The 27097-nt window shown below is 43.1% G+C and overlaps 1 protein-coding gene across 2 annotated transcripts in view; it reads right to left on the bottom strand.

Moving 5' to 3' along the window:
• Positions 1-746: 746 nt before the first annotated feature.
• Positions 747-27097, bottom strand: part of mybpc3 (myosin binding protein C3) — a 39777-nt gene continuing 13426 nt past the window's right edge. Inside the window, exons 8-29 of one of the 2 annotated variants that reach the window (XM_070555041.1) lie at positions 26818-26984; positions 26497-26728; positions 26280-26404; positions 26105-26210; positions 25819-25985; positions 23295-23460; positions 23011-23117; positions 22902-22931; positions 22686-22825; positions 22375-22443; positions 17107-17266; positions 16924-17028; positions 16659-16847; positions 9500-9634; positions 9075-9242; positions 6620-6708; positions 5016-5211; positions 4810-4949; positions 1559-1718; positions 1342-1478; positions 1087-1273; positions 747-898 (exon numbers count right to left, since the gene is read on the bottom strand). In XM_070555041.1, the coding sequence (XP_070411142.1) occupies positions 858-898; positions 1087-1273; positions 1342-1478; positions 1559-1718; positions 4810-4949; positions 5016-5211; positions 6620-6708; positions 9075-9242; positions 9500-9634; positions 16659-16847; positions 16924-17028; positions 17107-17266; positions 22375-22443; positions 22686-22825; positions 22902-22931; positions 23011-23117; positions 23295-23460; positions 25819-25985; positions 26105-26210; positions 26280-26404; positions 26497-26728; positions 26818-26984 (3016 nt within the window). In that variant the 3' untranslated portion in view covers positions 747-857. The remainder of the gene's footprint in view (positions 899-1086; positions 1274-1341; positions 1479-1558; positions 1719-4809; positions 4950-5015; positions 5212-6619; positions 6709-9074; positions 9243-9499; positions 9635-16658; positions 16848-16923; positions 17029-17106; positions 17267-22374; positions 22444-22685; positions 22826-22901; positions 22932-23010; positions 23118-23294; positions 23461-25818; positions 25986-26104; positions 26211-26279; positions 26405-26496; positions 26729-26817; positions 26985-27097) is intronic. The other variant, XM_054732010.2, reaches the window with a different exon arrangement.

Raw genomic sequence — 27097 nt, 5'->3', positions numbered from 1 at the left:
TGGTTATATGGTCGAAGCCGCTAGTATTTTTCAATAACTGGACATCATTGCATTCATGTTCAACAGTGTTTCGCTGGATATTTCCAGAGATTAAAGGTACAAACACACTGTCTCTTTAACTTAAGTGTCCTTAAAGTAAGGGGGGGGGGGGGGGGGGTGCTTAGTGCATTATATAATATGGTTAAGCAGTTGATAATAATTTATGAAAAAGTTTATTAATGCTTAATTATAAGCTAAATAGTGTTAATAAAGGGGCCCTTACTGTGAAGGGTTACCCTGTTACTTTATCACAGGCTAAAGGTTTAGTAATAAACCTGTGTTGTCAAGACAACCGATAGCTGCACGCAGAGAAGACTGGAGACATTTACTGTTGCAGCATCAAAGGAATACCTGAGTGTTGCTACACCATCCCCCCACCCCACCCCCACACACATACACACACAGCCTGCTGCATCCTGCAGATTACAAACATGCCTCACACATCAGGCATTACCGAGGCTTAGACACATTAAAATAAGCCTTCAGCCACTTCTGCTCACTCGTCTGGATTCAAGCGTTATGCATAAAATAAAGTCCACCAGTAAATCCAGCAGGTTTATTCTTGTTTTAACACACAAACTAATGCACACACCTGAGAATCAGAACAGCAAACACTAATATGCATTTCGTCATTTAAAAGAGCAACAACAAAAAAGCTTACCTAAAAAAAATGTTAGTTTTTATCAATAAAGGACAGTACATTCAGACAGTTTCTGAAAGGATCGTTTATTAATGTCTGCGATGCAGCTGAAAAGAGTCCCACGCCACAAAAGAACCGGAGTCCAATCCATTTCCTTTTCGTTTACACAAAGAACTTCTTATTTCTGGGCATCTTTCTTTTCTTCCTTTGCAATCTGAGCTGAAAAGAAAAGACACCAAAGTAATACAATATGAAAAAAATGGACTAGAGTATTGGAGGAAAGTGAGTGTTTTCCCCCACTGGGTTTAAACAAAAAGCAAATGTAAAAATGGAAGTGACAGAAACAAATGATGGTGTTTTCTACAGTGTGTGATGGAGTTGGAGAGGGGACAGGGAGGGAGACTTACGACGAACTTCCAGTTTACACTCCACCATGTCCTCCCCCATGTCGTTCACAGCTTTGCATGTGTACACCCCCCCGTCGAACGGACAGGGCTTACGGATCTCCAGCGTCAGAACGCCCTGCTTACTCAGCATCCGGTACTTGGCTTCATTGGAGATGTCCATTTTGTTCTTGTACCAGGTCACTTTGGGCTAACAGGGCAGGGCTAAGTATTAGTGATGTGAAAGATTTGATTATGTTTGCTGGAGGGTGGGGGTACCTTTGGGATTCCTCTCACGGCACAGCTGAGGGTGGCGTTGTACCCTGCTATTATGGACCGATCCACCAAAGACTGAGTGAACTTCGGAGCCTCTGAGAAGTTGTGCTTCTTGTAGGTGGGGGACTTGTAGGAGATACCTGATTAGGATCATTGATTAAAGAAGTTATTTTTATTCTGAAACTCTTTTGTATATTTTTATGTGCAGGATGGAGCCCACCTGTTTTTTGTATGAACACACTGTCCTTTGTGGTGATGGGATCTGGACTGAGGCCCACCAGGTTGATGGAAAAAACCCGGAAGATGTACTCATTCCCCATGATGAGGTCGGACACCACACAGTGTGTTCGTCGGTAGTGATCGTGGACCGTGTACCACTCCTTGGAAATCATCAAAGAAAATACTTGAATGTTTAACAGTTTCTTCCTTTTACTTCTTAGTACTTTCGCTTCCAACGAGGCAGAAAGTATCTGTAGGCTTTCTGAAAGCTTTTTCTTTGGTCTTTTTCAGGCATTTGCTGTTGATTTGCTGACCATGACCATATTAGGTCATGTGTCCATAGGAAATCCAAAACAGAATTTGATCAGCTGATCCATGTCCTTGTTTGTGTTGACGTGCTACTTTATGTGTCAAACTGTTATGTTTGGTACTTTTCATGAAGAAACAGAGTCATAAAGGGCCAAAGTGCTTGAACATCTTACTTTTGACAAATTTATTTAGGTTTTTGAAACAACAAATGGTGCTATAAAGAAAAGATACTTGTGAAAGAGCCAAAAGTTAAGCATTTATTCAGTCTTGACATTCAAACATCCTGGAACGTGAGTGGTACTCCAACAATAATCTTTGCTGGATTCCTCTCATCCAACAAGGACGTTAGCAGCTTAGGCTAGCATTAGCAAGGCTGCTAACTCTCGCTCAGGCTAGCTTTGAAACCAACAATGACCTCCTAAACAAGACTAAATAGAACCCATTGTTTGTGAGCTTTAATTAAATCGTGTCAACATCTCCCCTCCTTCATAACAAGAAACTAAAGGAGTTGTTTCTGCTCCCAGTTCAAATCTCTGGAACAGGAACGAAACAGGATCCATGCAGAGCTAAAGTACGTTTACCCTCAGAACCTTTATCTCTGACACGTAACAGGCAGGCTGTTATTGGTAACATGATAATCAGCATCTCAATGCCTACTACTAAGTCAAATTAATTTGAGGTAATAATGACTCCAGTGAAACCTGAACTGTGAGCCACGCTGGCTGGGGAACAATGCATTACTGCACAGACGGTCCAGACCAGGTCACGGCTGCAGAGAGGACATTGGGACATTCCTCTGCAGGCGTTGTTCTTGGCAGCTCGAGGTGGAGGACGGTGACAGTTTTAGGGCTCAACAACTTCATGATGCATCACTACTCTGACATCAGGAGCAGACTGCATGTTCTGCATCTGGTAATTTACTGAATACATGTCAAAGGTCAGACTAAAATATCATGGCAGCTTTTGACCTCACACAGGCTCAGTAGAAACCAGAATTTAAACTGAAATCAATGAAAAACGTCCTAATCTAGAAAATGATTTTATTTTGTCCCCAAAACCAAATGAACTGAAGTGCTTCAAAAACTGAAAAGATTCTCATGTTTGGATGAAAATAAAATGTTTCCTAGTTCTTTTTTCTTTAAGTTTTATATTGACTTATTTAAAATATTAGTTTTTTATTGAGTTTGGTTTAAATACAACTCCTGGAGGTTGCATCAAGCAAGCATTTAGCGACAGTGGAAAGGAAAACTTCCTATTAACAGGAAGAAACCTCCAGAGGATCCTGGCTCAGTATAAGCAGCCATCACACACACACACACACACACACACACACACACACACACACACACACACACACACACACAGATTTTTGAAAACAACACAGTCTACAGGAAATGAGATAAATACTAGTTGTCAACAAGCCCCCACAATGCGGGTGAAAAATGGAGGAAATCCCGGAAGTGAAATAAATTGCAGTTCCACCCTCATCCACTGGGGGCCGGTGTCAGAATCGAGACAATCCTCATTGACCCCCATGTTAAAAATACCAATTTCACAGCAGAAATAAACATGTTTACAGCCTGGTACCAAAACATGTTTTTCTTTAAATGATCTAGTTTACACTCATGACAACTCTGAGGGGGGTGAATTTTTTTCTCACTCTTCTGTTTAAGTGTATTAAAAGCCTAAAATTCTGTATAATTAATGAGCATCAGACCCACGTGACCACAGAGCTCGCTCCGGGGAAAGGCCTCAGTAGAGCCTCGGCCTCGCCTGAAAACTGTTCGGTCATTTTCAGTCTCTCAACTTAGACCATTAGTTGTAGCGTTTGTGCGTTTTATTTTGGATATTATTTGTGCAATTGTTGGACAAAATGACTTGCTGTGGCATTAATTGCACTAATAGAGCGCCCAAGGAGTCTCCACTTCATTTTTTTTCGGTAAGTAAAATTATATTCATGTATTTTAGGTCACTGCCGAGCTGAGCTTAGATTTTAACATGTACTGTTTAACCATGAAATTTAAATGTAATAGGGTAAAACCCAGTGCATTTAACATGATGCTGCACTTTAGAAAATGGGTTTAAATATAACATGTTGGTGGAGCTGGGTTCCGACTATCAGCTTGTGGAGCTCTCGGGAGACCGATGTTTTCCACCCGTTCTCACCTCCCCGCAGCTCGGTGCATCTCTGTCTGATCGCGGCTCCTGTCTGCGGCGCGGGCTGCCGGCTTGCAGAGCTCTGCGATGGAAACCTTTCCACCCGGTTCTCCACAGCGGCAGCTCTGCACATCTCAGATCGCAGCGGCGCTTGTCTGCTGTGCGGCTGCCGGCTTGTGGAGGTCTCGGGAGACCTCTGTGTTCCACCCGGTTTTAACCAGCAGTCAGCCCGGCGCATCTCTGACTCAGAAGCTCTGGTGTTGTGCACAAACTCCGGTTGTAGCTAGGTTGCTAACTCTGTTAGCTTTGCTCCCACCTCCACGTTAGCTTTGGGTTAGCTTCAGTTTAGCTTGTAGCTAGTTCGACCGGGTGTCGTCAGTTGATCCCAGCCTTACAGCCCCACCCTCAGCTCCACCTCTCTTCCCTTTTGTGGAATTGTCTGGGCTTGACGAAACCTGTGACACGGTCAATATGGCGGTGGTGGCCACCTCCCATTTTTCTTCAAAAACATGTTATTGGAGCCTATAAACCCATTGTCCAATATTTATATGTCGATGGTTGTCAAGAACAACGGTTTGTCTGTAATGTGCCTGATTAGAAAATTAAAAAAGGGACTCCTGCTGTTTAATCTGAATAAAAAATGCCATTTTTGTTATTTAGGACATTTTTAAAGGTTGCCTTGTTTATTTGTATTTGTACATATTTGCTTTCAGACAAAACAAAACATTGCTGCATAAAAAAGTGTACTTGTTTTAAAAGCAGCAGAACTAACATGCACAGACTCACCATGGTTTTTTTGTCAGCTTTCTGAACGGTGTAGCCACTGATCTCACAGTTTCCATCGTCAACTGGTGGTTTCCACTCAAGAGCCACATTAAAACCCCAAATGTCCACAATCTTCAGAGCCTCAGGGGGCCCTGGGAGATCTACAGAGAGGAAATGGTGTTGAGGCGTTACCATAGTGATTGTGAGGATGTGTGTTCAGTACTTACCAACAATCTGAATCAGGACTCTGGCTGTATCTTCCACGTTCTCAATCTGCACCTGCAGATCATACTGCCCCGAGTGTTTTCTCTCCGTTTTACGAATGAAGAGGATCGTATCTGTCTCGCTGTTCCTCAAACTCGCAAAAGAAGAGTCCAGAGGTGTTCCATCTTTAGTCCAGATAACTTTTGGTCTGGGCTTACCCTGCACACCAAGAGAAGACCAAATTCAGCAGAAAAGATGTTGAATTTTAGATTAAACAAAAGTAACTTTTAAACATTCAACTGATTAATATTCATTATACCGAATTACTATTTTGTTAACTGGTTACTGAATTTAAAGGGGCATTATGGAAGTTAGACAGCCAAAACATGTATAGAAATAATAAATTTCTTCTTCATACATTCTCCTGCAATGCCCTGGTCCTGTAGAATGAGCCCTGGCATTTTTACTGTGATTGCCTGTTTTTCTGTAAAATCACAGAAAAAGAGAGCTGCTCGGGTCGAGCAGGCTGCTTCATGCGCGTTCACGCTCAGGCATAGCCCTCCGAACCATTCGTTGAAGTTGTTTCAGCTGTCATCAAGGATATAAATGTTACAGATACAGAGGATGCTACTGACGGTTTAGCTCGCCTTGTAAGATTATGGGCTTTCATGCAGAAGACCCGGGTGCAATTCTGGATGAGAACACGGTTTATTTGGAGTTTAATTTTTACATTAATGGTATATTTTTTTACAGTAAGATGCCCACATTTTTATTTGAGACTCGCCGAACGGCATTGAATTCACAGATAAAAAAGATGTGGGTTCAACTTTCATTTTGGAACAATTTTTCAAACAAGGGAAGGGAATGATCTGAGCATGCAGGAGGACTGACCCGCGTCAGCTTCACAGAGTCTCAGCTGTTTTTTTTTGTTAAGGAGTGTGCACATACAGCATGCGCGCCTCGTGCACGAGCCTCCTATTGAAGCTGCCGTTACGCTTTTGGCCTGAGGGGGCAATTGCGAGCATAAAAATTCAAAACTCCGTAAAGTCCCTTTAAGTGCCGAGTACAAAAATCTCCCAAAACCTTTTGGACAATCTACTATGGGGTCTGGTACAAATCCTCTATAAATGCTGGAGTTATGGCAATTTGTTGGTCTGGAGTAAACATGTGTGCAGTAACACAACACCACGGATGTAGTTTTGACTTTAGAAGTGGGGGGATACAACCGGATGGGGATCGGGTAGGCGGGGGTGGGGGTTTGGGGGGGGGGGGGGGGGACTTTAAAGAATGTTCTAATGAGAAACAGGCTTCAGCACAGTTTTTATTTATTTTTTATTTTTTTTTTGTGCTTTTTCCTAGTGCTCAATCAGTGTCTTTTATATATAGCGTAATATTGTTTTTGGACAGTAAAAAGTGTAGGGGTAAAAAATTGACTTTGGGAAAAGTGGGAGGGGACATCATGCCCCCCCCCACCCCCCCGCCCCCCAAAATTACGTCTATGTGTTCTACAACCCCACGTGTAAATGCCTCCTGATGCTCTGAGATGTGTCAGGTGAAGAACATGTTGAAATTTTGGATGAAAAAAAAATACTTAGTAATGCTGCCAGATGAACGAAATGTACCTCACCTGGAATGGGATCACAATGTTGACAGTCTCTCCGACTTTCTTGATGAGAGTTTGGCGGAGATATCTTGGAAGCCATATTTTAGGGCGTTCTGTTAAAGAACAAACTGATTGTAAAAAGAAGATACTCTCGAGCAGGGGTAGGCAATCCTGGTCCTGGAATGCCGCTAGCCAGCATATTTTAGCTCCAACGCACCTAATTGAATTGTTGATTCACCTGTTCAGCAATTTTGTAAGCTCTAGAAGCCTGTTAATCATCTACTGATTTAAATCAGGTGAGTTGGAAGAGGGATAGCACTAAGGCCTAGTCCACACGTAGCCGGGGTTTTTTGAAAACAAATATCCGCCCTTCCAAAAACTTGCATCCACACCACCTCGTTTAAAAAACAAACTCTGTCCACACGTACCCAGATAAATACGTTGTTAAGGACATGCCAGACCTGTAGGCGGCAGTACTTCCCCCGTTCTTAACCTCGTCCTTCGTCTGTGGTCTTCCGCAAGGAGCAGTAATTCCGCTTGCAAAAACAAACAAGCAAAAAGCGCTTGGACAATTGATGGATCGGGTAGTGACAGAGCGCAGCTCTGAAGGCTTCCATGATGCCGGCTAGTATAAACACAGGTCGCACACGTGATGTCAGCATTTTTTGTCGCGGAAAGTGACGTTGCGGACCTTAAAACTCCGGTTTTGTCTGTCCACACGCAGACACCCAAAACGGAGAAAACGCAGATCTTCACTTTGGCCGGAGTTTTTAAAAAAATCCATTTTCGTGTGGAAAAAACTCCGTTTTCGTGTGGATGACAGGCCAAAACGTAGAAAAATATCTACGTTTTGGCAGATCCCCGGCTACGTGTGGACAGGGCCTAAAACATGCTGGATAGCGACCAGGACCAGGATTGCCTACCAATGCTCTATAGAGAAGTAGACATGTATAGGACTGGATATGGCAAGTTTATGTGAAGGTACTAATCCTAAAACTTATCTGGATGATTTAAGTCTCCTATAGCAAATTTGCAAACAAGCTAAGCTTTGAACACAATGATGGTCACAAAACGCTTGCCGCTCCTCTCGCCTTTCTTCACTGGTTCCTGGTCCGGCAGAACCGGACACCCGCCTTGCCAAAGGAAACAAGATAGCGCTAAACACCAGTCTTTGTTTTCTAGGTCCAAACATCTTTTATGTTTATGTATTTAGCAGACGCTTTTGTCCAAAGCGACTTACGAGTGATAATCTGCATGTTGCCTTTGAGGCCAACAACAACAATAACAACAACAACTTGACATCAATCATGGAGAGGAGGGAGCAAGGAGTGGACAGTAGAGAGGGGATGGGTGCAGGGAGGGTGCTAGTTTAGAAGATGCTCTCTGAAGAGCAGGGTCTTCAGGAGCTTCTTGAAAATTGAAAAGGAAGCCGCAGTTCTGGTAGTGCTTGGAAGGTCATTCCACATTTGTGGAACGTGACATCAAATGGTGACGTCAAATGGTGTTTTATATAAATGAGCAGAGATCCTCTCACACCGGTGGTGCTCTGTTGCTCAATGTGTGAGTGTGTAATGAATGGGGGACCCAGGGAAGTACGGCGGTTTGGCAAGGCTGACACCCGAATGGTCCAGTGGTTGCTTTTGGTCTGTGCCGTGTCATTGTCGGAGTTTTTAGACAAATGCAAGAGAACCTAGCCTGGCAAGCCATCTTGTGGATTTACACACTAGTATGGGCTCCACTTCGTCTGGACTGGGTTTGGAGTGTTCTCATTTAGGCAGCCTTGGATTTTTCCTCGTGGAACCGGACATCTTTTCAGCCCTCTTCATCTCTTACCTAGAGACGAACTGGTCCACCACGCCGACTGCTGCCTGATTGGCCAGCTACCATTAGGGGGAGCCTCCAGTTGGGGGCCACATCACAGCCGAGCTTCAGACGGCAGGTTTTGGAGTCTTTTTCTTGATGTTTAGACATCTCACCTCTGATTGGATTAGAGCAACGCAACTTTACCACTGACTCTGTTTGCTTTGCAACGTTGATCATCATTCATCTCCACAAATAACAAGTCTGGAGGAGTTCTGCTGTGTGGTGAAGTTGCTAAGGTTAATGGTTAGCAACTACTAGTCAAGATGTTGTCTGCGGTTTCCCTGATGCTAAAACAACAGCCTTCCCCAACATAAGTCAAGATGAGTGAGTCCATGAATGTTAAATGACAGTGTGACGTGGATCTGTCAGGCTTTTCAAATCCCAGAGTTTCACTGTTTCTTTTCTATCAGAAGCTATTCCGGGAGACAGGTGTAGGAGACTGTTTTCATGATCAGCCTGCATAAAAAACTCACCGTGACCGATTATAATCAGAAAAAAAAACATTTCAAAAATGGATTTTCAGTGTCTCACACCTTTAATATTTGTTTCTAGTTGAGTTTTAAAACAAACAAACAAACAAAACTTGAGAAAAAGGATCAAATGTCATTTTACTCACGCATAATTTCTCGGATGGTGATTGGCTGAGCCAGAGAGGCTGGAGGACTGGGTCCTGCCATGTTGTAGGCCCGCACGCGGAACAGCAGTTTGTCTCCAGTGGTGAGATTTTTAATAGTCAACGATGTTCTGTCTGTCAGACCCTGGATGGCTGGGATCCATTCATCAGCTGCCACCAGAAAGCACAGCAAATTAAAACGACAGCTTTCTGGCTAAAGCCCAAACTATATCTGCATCTGTTGTATTTAATGAAATAAACATAACACATTCTGACAAATTATCCATGCACATTTCTGGGTGCAAGCTGGGCATTCATTTGTAGAGATCAGACTCGGTGTTCTGCTGTAATTAACTGGTTTTGATGATGCGTGCTATATTAAGCCTTCCTTATCAAAAGCCTGCAGGCAGCCTGGCTCCAGCACTTACTGCCCTCCTTGCAATACTCGACCCCGTAACCCTCGAGCTCCGCGGCGCCGATCCTCTCTGGAGCTCGCCACTTCAACGTGACTGAAGTGTCGCTGACGTCGTCGACGTGCAGTCCAACGGGCTCGCTTGTAGGAGCTGAGGTAGAGGGAGAAGGCAGGAAAATTACTGTTGCAGTCAGTTATAGCAATAATATGATCCATTCAGAATGAATTACACAAGAGGATGAGCATGAGTGGAAATAACTCAAGTAACGTGATTGTGATATTACTAATGGTGCTGCCTTTTGTTTTTACAGCAGAAAGCTGTAAAAAAACTATTAAATAGTGTCACAACACATTTATATTTATGTGTTTGAACTCTGTTTTGTTCAGGCACCTTCCTTTTGTACGTTAACTGTCAGTATGATGCTTACCTCTACCAGGAAGCTTTGATCTCATTAGACAAATGATGCAACTTAGTTAAATGACTGCATCAGAGACGACTGCTTTAGGTCTAAAACAAAAACGGTGAAGTTTGGTGTTCGTGACGAGATCATTACAAACACATTCAGTGGCACGAGCAATATTCGTCTTTGATAAGGAGTGGCAGTCAGCCTCAGCTTGTGTTTTAAGCTGGAGGATGATTAGCGGTTATCAGTCTCTAAGCCTCTGTGGCCCGTCTGCCCTTCAGACATTGAAATCTGACAGTGACTGAGCTGACCTGAGTTCACAGCCAGGCTGAGCCGAGTGCCCCCATGGGGACTAAACAACTCTGGTTCAATGGCTACCTCCCATGTAATGCTCTCACTACCGAGGTGCCAAAAGAAAACCAGTGATACAGGATCTTCAAACATCCATCCATCCATTTTTGGCCACTTGTCTGGGCAGACAAGGCAAGACAACTTTATTTGTAGAGCACCTTACAAAGGTATAGAACCGACCAAAGTGCTTCACAGACATGAAAAACATAAAAACAATACACAACATAAAAATAGCTTATCAAAAGAGATTTAAAACCAGACAGTGAAGAGGCCGATCTAATGATCAAAGGCAGAACATTCCAGAGCCTAGGGCCTGCTGCAGAGAAAGCCCTGTCACCTCTGAGCTTGTGCCTTGTTTTAAGCTTAAGCATACAGGCCCAGACTTCCCTCTCCTTGGCCACTTGGGCCAGCTCCTCCTGGGGAATCCTAAAGTGTTCCCTGACCAGCTGAGAGACATTGTCCCTCCAGAGTGTCCTGGGTCTTCCTTTAGGTCTCCTCCCGGTTCGACGTGCCCAGAAAACCTCACCAGGGAGGCGTCCAGGTGACATCCTAACTAGATGCCCGAGACACCTCAACTGGCTCCTTTCAACGTGGAGGAGCTTCTCACCCTATCTCTAAGGGAGAACCCAGCCACCCTGTGGAGAAAAGTAATTTCGGTCGCTTGTATCCGTGATCTTGTTCTTTTGGTCACTACCCAAAGCTCATGACCATAGGTGAGGGTAGGAACTTAGATCGACTGGTAAATCAAGAGCTTTGCCTTCTGATTCAGCTCTCTCTTCACCACGACAGACCGGTACAACACCCGCATCACTGCAGATGCAGCACCAATCCGCCTATCGATCTCACGCTCCATCTTTCCCTCAATGGTGAACAAGACCCTGAGATACTTAAAGTCCTCCACTTGGGGCAGGACCTCATCCCTGACCCGGAGAAGGCATTCTACTCTTTTCCGAATCAAGACCATGGTCTCAGATTTAGAGGAGCTAATTCTCATCCCAGCTGCTTCACACTCTGCTGCGAACCACTCCAGCGAAAGCTGAAGATCACGTTCTGAGGAAGCCAACAGAACCACATCATCTGCAAAAGCAGAGAGCTGATCCTCAGGCCACCAAAACGGATGCCCTCCACACCTTGGATGCACCTAGAAATCCTGTCCATAAAGGTTATGAACAGAATCGGTGACAAAGGGCAGCCTTGGCGGAGTCCAACTCTCACTGGGAACAAGCCCGACTTACTGTCGCCATTGCGGACCAAGCTCTGATACCGGTCACACAGGGACCTAACAGTACCCCATACTCCCGGAGTACCCCCCACAGGGCCCCCGAGGGACGCGGTCAAACGCCTTCTCCAAATCCACAAAACACATGTAGACTGGTTGGGCAAATTCCCATGCACCGTCCAGGATCCCCCTAAGGGTATAGAACTGGTCCAGTGCTCCAAGGCCAGGACTAAAACCACATTGCTCCTCCTGAATCTGAGGTTCAACAATCCGACAGACCCTCCTCTCCAGAACCTCTGATTAGACCTTACCAGGAAGGCTCAGGAGTGTGATCCCCCTGTAGTTGGAACACACCCTGCGGTCCCCCTTTTTAAATAAGGGAACCACCACCCCGGTCTGCCAGTCCAGTGGGACTGCCACCGATGTCCACGCGATATTGCAGAGCCGCGTAAGTAATTGATTGCTCATTAATGTCCCGAATAAAATAATAAATAAAATAAATCCTGCCTAGAAATCCTGTCCATAAAAGTTATGAACAGATTTTCCAACAGTCCAGACTAAAACAGCCTTGTTTCTGGCAAAATGGAAGGTCGCTAAAGTATTACTAAGACAGAATAGAATGGATTCAGAGGGCTATTTGATGCTTTAGACAAAAAAAAGTATTCTGGTTAAACTCACCTCAAATACTACTACAAAATTAATCTACGATTAATAAATTGTATGGATGCTTGATATTGGCTTTTTTTTTACTATATCCAATATTGTCTGATTCCTAATATCCAATACTAATATATACTGTCTCCCTCTCATAAAAAATAATAACTAAAACATTTGAGGTTAATAACATCACATACCTCCTATCATTTTTAAATTTTAAACATTTTCTATGCTATACTACAATTTATGTCTCCAACAGGAGCTGACTCTCATTCTCCCTTAGAGGAACGCTAAGATGTGTGTACTAGTTAATCATGTACTCTTCTTTTTCTGTATGTTGCAGTTATGATTATAAAACAAGATTTTCTAACTAACTGGCACAGTGAACTGAACTCAGTTCACTGATAAATAGGTTCAATTGGGATGTTTACTTTGTGACGTGCCTTGAGACGACCCTTGTTGTTATCTGGTACCATTTAAATAAACTGAATAGAATTGAAAAGCCCTACGGTGATCTCATTGTTTCATTTAGGTATTATTTTAGCCCCTTGTATATTGTGAAGGTGCTTTACTGCCCTTTGTAGCCTCACCATGCTGCTTCTGCAAAGACGGGCTAAGAACGAAGTGCAAACAAATGACAGGAGTGCATGTCAAAGCTCAAGTGTGAAGAATTTTACTGCTGTGGGGATTTGCTCAAAAGTAGCTCAGGGCACTTCCAAGAACAGGAGGGAATGCTGCAACAACAGCTTTTTTTTGAGAGGTCAAATATAACTTTGAAAACACAACAAATGAACAAACAAATGAAAAAAGCAACAAGATAAACCAACAACTAAAGACTTTCTTTGGAAGACAGCCATCCACCATCTTTCATGCCAGAGATGCTCTTTTGTTTTGCACATTAAAAAAATACAATTCTACAGAGTAAATAGGATTAAAAATAAAGTGAAGGAGGAGGAAAAAGCCAGTAAGGCATATCTTAAGCCTCCACTAATAAAAAATGTGAAATATAAAAATTACAAAAACAATATAATTTAGTATATCAATAATACAAAAATGCAATATCTAGAATTATTTAATGCCCCGTTGCAATTAAATGTGTTTTAAATGTGTAATTTTTTATTTCCACTGTCTAGCTCTAAATGACCAGATAAGAACATTAATTCTATGAAGCTAAAACAGGAAAGGTCAGATTTAGGTTTAGGTTTTGTAACAAATCCAGTTCTCATAGTCAGAAGTTAAACCTTCATGGATTTTACTGTGAAGAAGTTTCGGTTCAATATAAGGAGTTTGTCTAAAATACTGGTATGGAGGGTTTAGATTCAAACTACACGATTCACTCGGCCCTACGGAAGCGTAGAAATGCCACTCACGCAAAAATAAATATATAAAAAAAAAAGTGATATCACGTGATAATTTCATTGGCCTGACAATATACTAATTTAATTATATAGTAAGAATATGAACTTATATCTGCAAAAGGGAAAATGTTTTTGGAAGTACAATAAAATTATTACATTAAAATGTGATACTGTTCTAATTTAACTGTGTGGGTGGTAGCTCTAAGCTTTCGTACATATCTGTAGTGGCAAAAGCTACAGTATGTCCTGTGTGAAAATTTAAACTGATTCTAGAAAAAGAAACGTCACAACTTCTGCAAAAAAAAAGGGTGTGGTTTATGTTAATGAGGGAAGAATGAGCCTTGTATTTTGAATATGGTGCAAAAGTCCATTTATGTCAGAAATCCAGCTCAGACTGAGAGACCATCTAAAGCAGGGGTCACCAAGAACTATATAAGGTGCCCACTGACCTTCTCTCTTAATAGCACTGTCATGATCTGCGTCTGCCCCTTCCCTCATGTGTCTCCTCTGTGTTCTCCATCCATCTCTAGATTCTCCTTTTGTGTCTCCTAGCGCCCTCATGTGTCCTTGTCTGTGTCTTCCTCATGTGTTCCCAGAGCTGCAGCCCCTGTAGGTCCCCCCCCCCCCCCCCCCCCAGGTATCTCCATCCAGGTCCTGTGCTCCCCATGGTCCTCCTTAGTCACGCCCCTGTAGTGTCTCTTTCTGTAGTGTTTTCCTTTAGTTTCAGCTGTTCATCTAGTCTCTTTTGGTGTGTTTCTTTCCCCAGCTTATTAATTAGTTATTTTGCTTTTAGCGTCTTTCCTTCCCCAGATTGTTAGTTATTTTGCTCTTCTTGTTTTTAGGTTCTGTCTTAGATCATGTTATTTTTCTTCCTCCTCAACTCACTGCCCTCTCCCTGATCAATAATTGAGTTCACCTGTTCTCTCTCTCCCCACAAACCTGCAGTTCATCTCCCTCTCATCCTCCCCAGTGTATATAACCCTGTCTGTGTCTCTGTATGTTAGTCGGTCCATTGTTTTTTCTGTCAGTCTTGTCTCGCCTCGCTTTGGATCTCTAGTGTTTCCTGTGCTTCTTGAGTCTCTAGTGTTTTTCTTGGATCTCCAGTTCAGTTTTTGGACATTTTTGGGTTTTGGCTTCCAGCCCTTTGGATTTATTTTTGTTTTGTTCATCCTAAATAAAAGGATTTTACTTTATCTCCACTCCTGCCTCCTGTCATCCTGGGTTCTGCATTTTGGGTCCTAACCTCCTCCTGGCTCGTATCGTGACAAGCACGAGTCTACAAAAAAATAAAAGAAAGAAGTTTAGTTTTACTCGGATCTATTCTAGTTCAGAGATCAGTATTGTATTAACCTGTTAGGTCCTCGTTTGGCTCAGTACCCATGAAGTTGCTTTCAGCTTCGCAATGGTTGGTGACCCCTGATCTAAAGACTCACAAACCCTTTGCAGATGTTTTGGATTCATTAGCAAAAGGTTCAAACTTTCTGTTTTATTATCACGTGGGAAATGATCCTTGCATTACTAAGTGTTAGCTGATGTTACTATCGCATGTTTACTTATTCTTAAAGGTGCAAATTGTAAAAATTCTGCTTATAAATAATTACAAAATAGTTAAATGTCACAATAATGTTGGAAGGCAGATTACACAGAAAAATATTTAAAGAGCAAGTCACCCCCAAATAAACTTTTTTTTGCTGATAAACTAAATAAACGAGTGTCTAATCGTGCTGCAGACACGTGTCGTCAATAATTTGGCACTTCAGTGCATCTTAGTTAACATTTAAATATTCTGCCTAAAACTGGCAGTGTTGTGCCGTTGTCAGGTATAAACTCTGCACTGTATTTGAATTTAAATCTGCCATCGCTATTGGTTAAGAGGTATGCTATGATGTAAACTGGTACATTATGATGTCACAATGCTGTGTGTGTGTATTTGTTAGCAGCTCTGCCCTCTCGGTCTGCCAGGCAACAGCATTTGTTGCATTTTTCAAACATGAAGTGGGAGTGAAGTTAGACTCTGGTAGGGGGTGACTTGCTCTTTAATTCTCAGCCGACTGGGGGTTGTCTTTCTCCTTTCAAAAACAAAACAAACAAACAAAACAAAAAAAAGCAAAAGTAGAACCTAGTTACAGCTTACACTCAAAGTTTGTGAGGTTGCCAAGAATTGTAGCGACACCAGCAGGCTAAATGCTGCGGAGTTGTTTAAAGAAACAAAAGTCAGCAAACCAGAAGTTATCTCTTGTACCTCCAAAAAGCCACGACGTCTTTTTGTTTTACTCTAATATCGGCTAAAGCAGGCTAAAGGCTAACGTCGAGCTAACAATGCTAACGATGAATTAAAATTAAGTAAGTAAATTGTATTTATATAGCACTCATCACAGACAGAAAATCACGAAGTGCTTCACATAGATCAAAAGAAAACCAAACAAATCATAAAGTCATCAAATCATAATGATCTCAAAAAAATAAACTAAAATCAGAAAAATTACTATAAATGAAATATAAAACAAATGAAGGATGATTACAAATTTGAGTATAAAAATAAGAAAACAAAATATTTTGGTAAAAGCATCTTTAAGTAAATTCTTCTGCTGTTTTTTTAAAAGTGACCAGGCTGTCAGAACTACCTAAGGCTAAAGGAAAGTAGAGGTGCAGCAGCCTGGAAGGAGCAAATAGTTGGATTTTAAAATATCCCAAGCGACTTTTTTAATCGCCAAAAACTCAGCATCACAGGGAAATGTGTGAAGTGAGTAAAGATTCAATCGTGGCATTTTACTTCCTTCAATGAGTCGTTCAGAACTACAACAGCAAGAGAGCAAATAACCCTTCTTGTAAAGCCGGAGACAAACTACCGTAATAAATATCGTAGGAGCTCCCTAACGTAAAACGCCAAAGAGTGCTAACACCAGATATAACAATGTATTTATCTACTTGACTCGTCTTTGCATGTCATCTAGAGTCTCCTGGTGCTGAGCCGTAACAGCCATGAAACTCGCAGTAGGAGAGTGAGAGAGGGATATTTTAGCCTAAAAAAAGGACTGCAGTAACCACAGGATATCTGTCTTACAAGTTGCACCTTTAAGCTAGAACAAACACACAGCAAACAGACATAACTCCATCCTGGCAACACCCTCTACGACTGCAACAAGGTGACGACCAGCCAGTAAACTCTGGTGGGTAAGAACTTACCGACTGGTATGAATGGCTGCGAGGCGGGACTGTGGCGAGACATGCCAATCCCGTTGACGGCGTAGACTCTCATCTCATACGGCATGCCTTCAATCATGCGCTTGGCCTCATACGTAGTTTCAGGGTAGGGGTCAAAGTTCAGTCTCATCCACCTGTAGCTCTTCAGCTTCTTCCTCTCCAGCACATAACCTGAGAGTTTAAACAGCTGCACATTATGCTCCCACCATCCAAATGTTCAATACAAATGTCTTCTACCGTGCTTTACCAATAATTGGCTCGCCGCCATCAAACTCAGGGGCTTCCCACTGAACAATGCAGGAATCTTCTCCCACGCTGAGGATCTTTGGAGCCTGAGGAGGATCTGGAACATCTGGAGGGAAAACAGTCTTATAATTAAAAAAAATGTGGATAGTCTACAAAAAATACAAGTGAAGTAGATCTGTCTTACCAACAACTTTTACACTGATGTCAGCCGTGTCTTCTCCAGCTGGGTTTCGCACCACAACAGAGTAAGCCCCTTCGTCCTGCCTCTCAGCTCCCTCAATGGTGAAGATGCAGTGTCCCTTTGTGGATTCCACGTGGAGTCTACCATCTCCCTCTGTGATGACCTATCCAATGAGACTCAGTTAGGATGATAACATCGGTTAACACAATGAACACGCGTGGTCCCCACACTGGGTTAAGACTCTGTTATGGTTTCCTCGACCCAAAGACTTGCAGGATGGTGCAGACGGAGCAGTATAAATCAGGCTTAACTCTCTCTGAGGGCAACAGTGATGTCAGACTTTCAGGTCCTGCCACTCCCACTTGTGATGAAAACGTTTGTCATGTCTAGGATGTTTTAGTTGTGTACAATTTCAAAAAGGCATCCTTGATCAAAAATTTCCTGGTTTTTTAATCCTCCAACCTTCTAAAGGTCAACTTTAGTCCTATTTTAATACATCTGCTATGATCTCTAGTAGGAATGAACATCTTAAAAGTCGTACTTTGGGAAAAAAAAACTACAGTGTGCCTGTTTGAGTACAGAGACGTACGCTAGAGGAGAAAGTGGGAGAACACGACAGGATTTGGAGTCTCATTTCCTGATATTTGGACATCTCGCCTCTGATTGGCTAACAGCAACACAACTTTACTAATGACTGCTTGCTCTGCGACCTTGATGTTTTATCTCCACAAATAACACAAGCCTGAAGGAGTACTGCTGTGTGGTGGAGTAGCTAATGCTAACAGTTAGCTTCTGCTCCTGTTTCTTTGCCTGAGTTAACCAAACTAGTTAACTCAATGAAGACCTCTGCATGCCCCCTCGACATCTTACCCTCATCTTTGTTTAAAAGTGCTTTTCAGTCCATCGGTCCCAGCGTGCTCTCTATAATTAATGCTTCTCTGGTTTCTGATCAGGTCCCTGCTTACTTTAAGAACGCTGTAATCCACCCGCTTCTTAAAAAACCGAGTCTTGGTCCCTCTCTCCATAGCAGCTTCAGACCCATCTCCAAACTTCTGTTCATCTCCAAGACCTTGGAAAAGGTTGTGGCTAAACATCTCACAGCTGCTCTTGATGAACATAACATCTATGATAGCTTCCAGTCAGGTTTTCGTAGAGCTCATTCTACTGAAACAGCTCTTCTTAGGGTCTCTAATGACCTTCTGAATCACAGTGATGCAGGGGACTGTTCTGTTCTGGTCCTGCTGGACTTGACTGCAGCCTTTGACACTGTTGACCATCACCTGATACTGGAGAGGCTGAGAGACTGGGTAGGCCGATCAGGAACTGCTCTGGAGTGGTTCTCCTCTTATCTCTCTGAGCGCTCCTTTTCTGTGGCCGTCTCCAAGTTTAGGTCCTCCGCCACCTCTCTTACCCATGGTGTACCACAAGGTTCTGTGCTGGGGCCTCTTCTCTTCCTCCTCTATCTGCTTCCTCTTCAGCACATCCTGAGCTCCTTCAAAGGAATCTCCTACCATCTTTTTGCAGATGACATCCAACTGTACATCTCCTTTAAGCCCCATGAGATGTCTAAGCTGCAGCTGCTACACACCTGCTTAGACTCTATCAAAGCCTGGATGGCTGGGAACTTTCTACAGCTGAATGAAGATAAGACTGAAATCCTCATCTGTGCCCAAGACAAGCTGGTTCCCAAAGTCAGAGACTCTCTTGGTCAGCTTGCTTCTCACACCAAACCTTCTGTCAGGAATCTTGGTGTGACCTTTGACCCAGCCCTCACCCTGGATTCTCATGTCAGTTCTCTTGTTCGCTCTTCGTTCTTCCATCTCAAGAACATTGCTAAGCTGAGTCCCATTCTGTCCCGCTCTGAACTTGAGACTGTTCTCCACACCTTCATCTCCTCACGCTTAGACTACTGCAACTCTCTTTTCACGTGTCTGAGCAGAACCTCCCTGAACCGTCTACAGGTGGTTCAGAACGCCTGTACTCGGCTTCTGACCAAGTCCTCCAAATACACCCACATCACCCCGCTTCTCCTCCAGCTTCACTGGCTGCCAGTCAACTTCAGGATTAATTTCAAGATCCTGGTTCTGGTCTACAGGGCCTTACATGGACAAGCACCATCTTACATTGGTGATCTTCTCAGTCCCTACACCCCCAGCAGGTCCCTGAGGTCCAGTGATCAAAGCCTACTGGTTGTGCAGCACCAGGCTAAAGACCAAAGGTGACAGATCATTTGCTACTGTGGCCAGTGGTGGTGCCAGGGGGGCGCTATAGCTACCCCTGGATTAGTCATTGCACCCCATAGCACCCCCAAGTAAATATTGGATTTTATTTTTTTACAATTTACTTTTAATTTAACATGTGGATGTGATAATGTTTAACATATAAACAAAAATAATCAGTAAATTATCATATAGATAGTAAAAGCTTTAATCAAAACAGGAAATTGATGTTAACCTTTGACCTCATTTTCCACCTGCGAACGAGTGAAAGGTAGTTAGTCGTAAAATGGATCAGTTTTGTTGCCAAAATGTCCACGAGTTCTGTCAGAAACTAATGAGTCTTTGGAAGTGATCTCAGACCCACAAAAACCTACGGATCTGGATGAAGAGAGTCAACCCTCAACCGCTGCAGCAGTCGAGGGTTTTGCCGCTGGAAATGCTAACACTAACGTTAGCTAACCTTGCAACACTATAGATGGTTTTCTGTGTGGCTGTATGCGTTTATGATTTCATGGAAAAGTCAGCGATTGTTCACATGTTTATGATGTATATTAATGATTGTTTCAGGTGTTGTTGATGTTTTGTGCACGCATATGAATCTGCTAGTGTTGAAGGTGTTTTAGAGAACAATAGGTACGCATGACCACTTCTTTCATAGCACCCTCAATAAAAAGACTAGCTCTTTCATAGCACCTGCAGAAAAAAAATTCTGAAGCCGCCACTGGCTGTGACCCCCAGACTCTGGAACTATCTCCCCCTAGCCTGAGATCAGTGGACTCAGTGGTCTCCTTTAAAAAGCAGCTGAAGACTCACCACTCTCTCTTTATTCTGCTCTCCCCACCTATTCCACCTTCCTCAGGATCCACTGATTCCCCTCTTTCCTATTCACTTTCTCTTTCTTAAAGGGGCATTATGGAAGTTTGACAGCCAAAACATGTATAGAAATAATACATTTCTTCTTCATGCATTCTCCTGCAATGCCCTGGTCCTGTAGAATGAGCCCTGGCATTTTCACTGTGATTGCCTGTTTTTCTGTAAAATCACAGAAAAAAGAGAGTTGAGCTGAGCTGCTCGGGTCGAGCAGGCTGCTTCATGCGCGTTCACGCTCAGGCATAGCCCGTAGCATTTGCTATCCGTAGCTTTAGCAGCAGAGAGAGAGGCAGTTCCACTTTGTCGCTGTTCCTAACGCCTAGTGACAAAGCTAGCTACATTTCTGAGGACCCTTAGCTGCTTTCTATAGAACTTTCTTCTAGATATTTCCTGCAAATTAGCAGCAAAATAGCCATTTTCGCTCCGAACCGTTCTTTGAGCATTGTTTTCGCTGTAAACAAGGATATAAATATTAAAGATACCAAATATGTCAGTGGTGGTTTAGCTCATCTAGTTAGACGTCGGACTCTCATGCAAGAGACCTGTGTTTGATTCTGGGTGAGAAAAGTTTTTTTTAGAGTTTCATTTTTACATTAATGGTATATTTAGTGATCAAGGATACAAATGTTACAGATACAGAAGATGCTACTGATGGTTTAGCTGGCCTTGTAAGATTATGGGCTTTCGTGCAGAAGACCCGGGTGCGATTCTGGATGTGAACATGATTGTTTTAGAGTTTCTTTTTTACATTAATGGTATATTTTTTTACAGTAAGATGCCCAAATTTTTATTTGAGACTCGCCGAACGGCATTGAATTCACAGATAAAAAAGATGTGGGTTCAACTTTCATTTTGAAACAATTTTTCAAGCAAGGGAAGGGAATGATCTGAGCATGCAGGAGGACTGACCCATCTTAAATCTTTGTCGGCTGTGCTGAAGAGAAAGGTACAGAACCAAATTATTTAATTAATTAGCTGCACGTTCTCCTGTCCTCTGTCCTCCCCCCCCCCCCCCCCCCCACACACACACACACACACAAGGGACTGTCAGCTCTCAGAGCTCTGTGGAGCTGACCCCCGTCAGCTCCACAGAGCTTCGTCTCAGCTGTTATTTTCATTAAGGAGTGTGCACGTACAGCATGCGCGCCTCGTGCATGAGCCTCCTATTGAAGCTGTCGTTACGCTTTTGGCCAGAGGGGGCAATTGCGAGCATAAAAGTTCAAAACTCCGTAAAGTCCCTTTAACATTTTTTTTATCATAATTGTCTATATATTTTTTCTTATTTTAAATATATTTTTAACCATTTTCTAAATTCTTTTTTTTATTTTTACATTTTTTGTTTTTGTGAAGCACCTCATGACTTTTATCTTGAGAGGTGTTACAGAAAATATATTTTCTTCTTCTTCTTCTTCCTCTCCTAGTCGAAATGTACTCTGCTGTTTCCTGGACTACACTGCGGGCCTTGAGCTGGGATTAATTTCTCAGATGGTGTTGGAATGCACTGGAAGATCACAGCTGTGTGATGGGGTGGTATCCTAGACATGTCCAGCACATACAGTATGCTCCACCCAGGAGCCACTAGGATCTCTTGCATCATATTGAAGTCATACTGCTTTTCAGTCCTTCATCACCTTCTCAGATAGAAGAAAAGCACACAGAACGTGCAGGGTGGGAGTGTACTTTAAAATCTAAACAAAAGATCATGAATATTTACTTCCTGGCGAGACCTCCAGAGATCTGCAAATGCAAGATGTTCTGTTGCATGCTCTTACCTTAATGACATAGAAGGATACTACGTGCAATTTTTAGTCTGTTGGACTTTTAGTGCAAAAACAAATGTGCATGCTCACCAACAGCTGGACACATTTCTGTGAATGTTTTCAAGAGAAAACCAAAACAGCATGAGCATGATCAGGTGCCTCTCCTACTTCGAACAAACAAAGTGTGGAACGGTAAGGGGCAGTATCATTTTTAAAGGATATTCTTCTGGTATCATTTTAAATAGGATTACATTAAAAACATACAATAAGTGTTCAAATAAATATCATATTCATACTTGTTTGGCATAATTAGAATTGCATGTGCTGAGCTTAGAGCGTCAGACAGGTAAAAACAGGTAAGACTGAAGCACAAAAGGACAATACATGCTGAGTTATGCGCAAGAAAACAAACAGTCCCTTACCTCTCCATCGTTTAAGATCCAAGAGGCCGACTGCCCTTCTTTCTCTCCTCCTTCTTTTACAGAACTACCCTACAGCAAAGCAGTAAAAGCCAGTGATAACAGAGAGCTTATGTGACCTCTCATGCAGCCAAGATCATTGTTTTAGGATGAAGGTTGCATGCCTTTTTGAATCTGCTAGGGATGTTTGTATTAGTTAATGAGTGATGTTCTGCTTCCTCAGCAAGCTTCAGATGTCAGACCTTACCTAAAGCTCTCCAGACAGACGCCTCCTGTCAGCTGATTGGTTACAACAGGTTTTATGCCATCCTTACCTTCTCTCCTTTGGTCCAGATCACTGTGGGAGCAGGATCCCCCGTGATCGGGACATCCAGACGCAGTTTGTTTCCAGCCACCACCACGATGGTTGACTCAGCGGTGCGACCCATGCAGTCAAGGTGGATCTTGGGAGGATCTTAGGAAGTAAAACCAACCATGGTCTTAAAACGAGGCTGGCTTGCCAGTCACAGAGTAAATCTGTTGTCATTTACCTTGGCGTGGCACGTAATCAATCTTCACCTCTGAGAAGAGACAAAGAAGCACATTTTGAGGAGCTCAAATGAAATATTTGAAGTTTAAAAGCTAAATAACAATTGTTACCCAAGAAGTTGAGTTTAGCAGAAAGGCTGAAAGCGTAGCCATCCGGTACAAAAGTGTAGTCTCCCTCATCCTCGGGTTTCACCTCATCAATGGTCAGTTTGTGGATCCTATAGGTTCAAGGATTTAGTTTAAGATGTCGTCCCCTGCAAACAGTCACGTCGTATGGACGTGCAGATCGTGTCTGTATCGAGTCTGTCGGTCCAGACCACGTCTGTAGGACGTCCAAACTAGGTCTCTGCACAGTGGAGAATCTAAACATATTTGCTTTTATTTTTAAAACTCACCTGCCAATATGTGAGATATTTATCCTAGCATCAGCTTTGACTTCCACACCATTCTTGTACCAGGTTCCCCTCACGTTCTCATCCGACACCTCGCACTTAAAGACAGCCTGGTCCTTCGCCTTCACCGTCAGGTCTGCGATGCTCTGGTAGACTTCTAGTTCTTTCTCTGCACCGTCATCAAACAGATAAAGCTGACGTGTGAGGTTTTCGGTGGTGGGATGAAGCTTAGCAACAGAAGCAAGGGGAAAAGTGAATTCATCGAATAGTGGAGGATAAAGAAGGAGGGGAAGAGTTTCTGGTGTTTTTCACCACCAGTGGAGGAGAGGTGGGAATGGTGGGAATGGAATTGTAATTGGGAGCTCTGCTGCTGGCTGAAGTGTTGATCCCTGCTGCATGAAAGCAGCTGATCATTCTCGGCAGGGCTGAAGTTCAATTACCCAACCAGAAAAACTTAACAGGACAAAGAACACAAAATCCAGGTTTAAATCTTTACTAAACTCACGAAACACACACAGAGGGAGACCTAAAGTATTTAAATCATGAGAGTTTATAAAAATATTCAATTATAACTTGATATTCAAAGGCAGGAACCAAGAGAGAGTCTTTAATCTGGAGATAATGTAGCTTGTTTTCTCATGATTACAAGTAAAAATACAGAATTTCTTTAAAACCTTTTTTTAATTAAATCATTTAGAAAATGACAACAGAGAAGTATTTTTTATGTGTTATTGCTGATTTCATTCCTAAGATTGAAGACACTTGGAAAAGGTGTTAAATGAAACCCCAAACACGCTGCCCCCACCCCAACCCTGGCGAGACAACCTATCATGAGAACATTTCAGGAAAACCAGAACCACGTGAAGAACAGGTGGCTCAGCCGTTCTTGGTGTCCATGTTCAAGGAGTTTGTAATTGAAATAGTTCTTGTTTTTATTTTCTGTAAAGTCCCGTTAGTCATCATCACACTGGGGAAATGACATCTCCACACTGGACCCATCCCCGTGGGGAGGGGTGAGCTGCAGCAGTGGCTGCGCTCCATAACTATTTGCTGGTTTATTAGCGCCTCTTTAACGGCTACAACCAGTTTATTTTTTAGTTCATTCAGTTTAGTTTTCCTCTTCATAGGCATTCACTCTGCACTCCCTTTTCCCTGATCAGCCTGAGACGTCCCGCCTGAGTCATGCCACTCTCCCTGGCAGATGATCCACCTCGTGCTCTTTCCATGCTCCGGTTTTTGCCTCCAGGTTCATGCTGCTGGATTATTCCTGCTTCGCCTTTTGCACAGTGGATCTCTAGTGGTGATGTGACATCAGTAACGAATCAAATCTCTTGAATGGCTCGATCTTTTTGGGTTTCAGTAACCGGATGAACGCTTCACACACACGTTCTCACAAACGCGGCCTTTTTATGGAGCACATTTTCGGATTGTCGATAAAATTTTTGAGTCTGGGAGAAACTGAAGCCAGTTGAAGAGGTCCGAGGTTCCCCGTGTCCTGAACTACAACGCTGATTCTTGTTAGTTAAACCCACTCATGCTTCGTGGCTGAATTTCTGGGTCCTCTGTGCAAAACCATCACAAGTTACCCCTAAAACCCTTTCCTCTTCTCCCAGTCCACTGAACCCTGATCAGGACCACAGCGAGCTGGTGCCTATTCCAGTATCTGCTGGTTGAGATGCTGGAGGATCCACTCGTTTTCAGATTAGCTAATTTCATCCTCTAATTTACCACAGGCCTGAGGCCCTGTCCACACGTAGCCGGGGATCTGCCAAAACGTAGATATTTTTCTACGTTTTGGCCTGTCATCCACACGAAAACGGAGTTTTTTCACACGAAAACGGATCTTTTTAAAAACTCCGGCCAAAGTGAAGATCTGCGTTTTCTCCGTTTTGGGTGTCTGCGTGTGGACAGACAAAACCGGAGTTTTAAGGTCTGCAACGTCACTTTCCGCGACAAAAAAATGCTGACATCACGTGTGCGACCTGTGTTTACACTAGCCGACAGCATGGATGCCCTCAGAGCTGCGCTCGCTTTATCAATTGTCCAAGCGCTTTCTGCTTGTTTGTTTTTGCAAGCGGAATTACTGCTCCTTGCGGAAGACCACAGACGAAGGACGAGGTTAAGAACGGGGGAAGTACTGCCGCCTACAGGTCTGGCATGTCCTTAACAACGTATTTATCCGGGTACGTGTGGACAGAGTTTTGTTTTAAAACGAGGTGGTGTGGATGCAAGTTTTTGGAGGGGCGGATATTCGTTTTTAAAAAACCCCGGCTACGTGTGGACTAGGCCTGATTCACAAACCACCACCGTGCTTCCATGGACACTAATACAACCCAGTGTGTCCTTCAGGTAAAATTTACATCCTCTAACTTCAGCTGCCTGTCCTTGCTGCTGGAATGTGGCAGAATTATGAGAGCAGCACCAAGATAGACGGGATGCCAAGAACAGGGAGACTGCCAAGTTATGAGAATGTGTTGGAGAATTTCTCGCCTACACAAGCGCCACCCCCAGCATGTCGCACACTCACCCTGCACCAGGAGCTCAGCCATCGACTCTCCGCCATTCGTTTTGACCTTATAGTGACCACAGTCCTCTTTTGTAGCCTCGTTAATGATCAGAAAGTGTTTGCAGCCATCTTTCTTGAAGCGATATTTCAAAGACTCATCTCTGGTCAGTTCAACACCATCTTTCTCCCTGTATTGAAAAAAAAGAAGCTGTTTACTGAACGAGAGCAATACAATTATATGTTCTAATCTTTTATGATTTATGCATTTTTTGCATCTCTTATTCACAAAAACGCTGAAATATCTCACCATTTAACATTTGCTCCTTCTTCTGAGACCTCACACATCAACTCCACCCGTTCGCCTTTCATAACCATCTGATCCTCCAGACTTTTCACTATCATGACCGGAGGCTCTACAGGAAACAGATGAAAATTAAAGATTAAACAAAATCTTCTGCAAGCTACTCTAACATCTCTCTTACCTTTAACAAAAAGCTCAGTGGTGCATTTGTCGTCTCCCACCACGCACGCGTACGCCGCGTCATCCGCTAGGGAGCAATGGTTGATTGTGAGGTAGCGCATGTTGCCAACACTCTCAAATATGTACCTTTAAAAATGTGATTTTCACATCAGGAAAACACTTTTTCATTTTAGGAAAAACTTTGAATATTCCTTATTTCTCTCTTTAGGTTGTGGCACTTACTTGCTGGAGAAAGACCAGAAGGAGAAGGAAAGAAAAATGAGAAGTCATAAAAAGCCAGATTCAGCATAAAAACCTCTCTAGGAAACCGTTCAAACCTTCCAGATTTTTGGATTTCTTGTCCGTTCTTTAGCCACTTCACCTCCATGTTTTCGTCAGCAACCTCAACGGCAAGCTTGATCTTGTGTCCCTTTGATACCTGGTAGGCAGGGTCCAACTTTTTGAGGAAAGCTGTTTGAAAACATAAAAAATACCACAAGAATCCTTAAATACGTGAAAAATGATTGAAGTGATGCATGTCGCAGGTTCGACGTGCCGACCTTCACTTTTCTTCTCCTCCTTCTTCATCTTCTTCAGCCTCTTGAGCATCCCTCTCAGGTCAGTGATGCCGTACTGGAATGCAATCTTCTCATATTCTGAAGGACGAGCATGGCTGAGAATGTTCCACACGTCGATGTCGGGGTCAGAGTTCACGTGCGCAGGTTTGCTAAGCAAATGGAAACCAGAAGATGATTAAAACCAGGCCCGGCGCCGTGTGGAATACCACCGTCACACAGGCTGTCTCACCAGATGAGAACTTGTTTATCACTGATTTCATTA

Source organism: Nothobranchius furzeri, chromosome 9, assembly GCF_043380555.1.
Source record: "Nothobranchius furzeri strain GRZ-AD chromosome 9, NfurGRZ-RIMD1, whole genome shotgun sequence".
NCBI classification, from domain to species: domain Eukaryota; kingdom Metazoa; phylum Chordata; class Actinopteri; order Cyprinodontiformes; family Nothobranchiidae; genus Nothobranchius; species Nothobranchius furzeri.
This window is presented reverse-complemented; position numbering and strand designations above follow the sequence as displayed.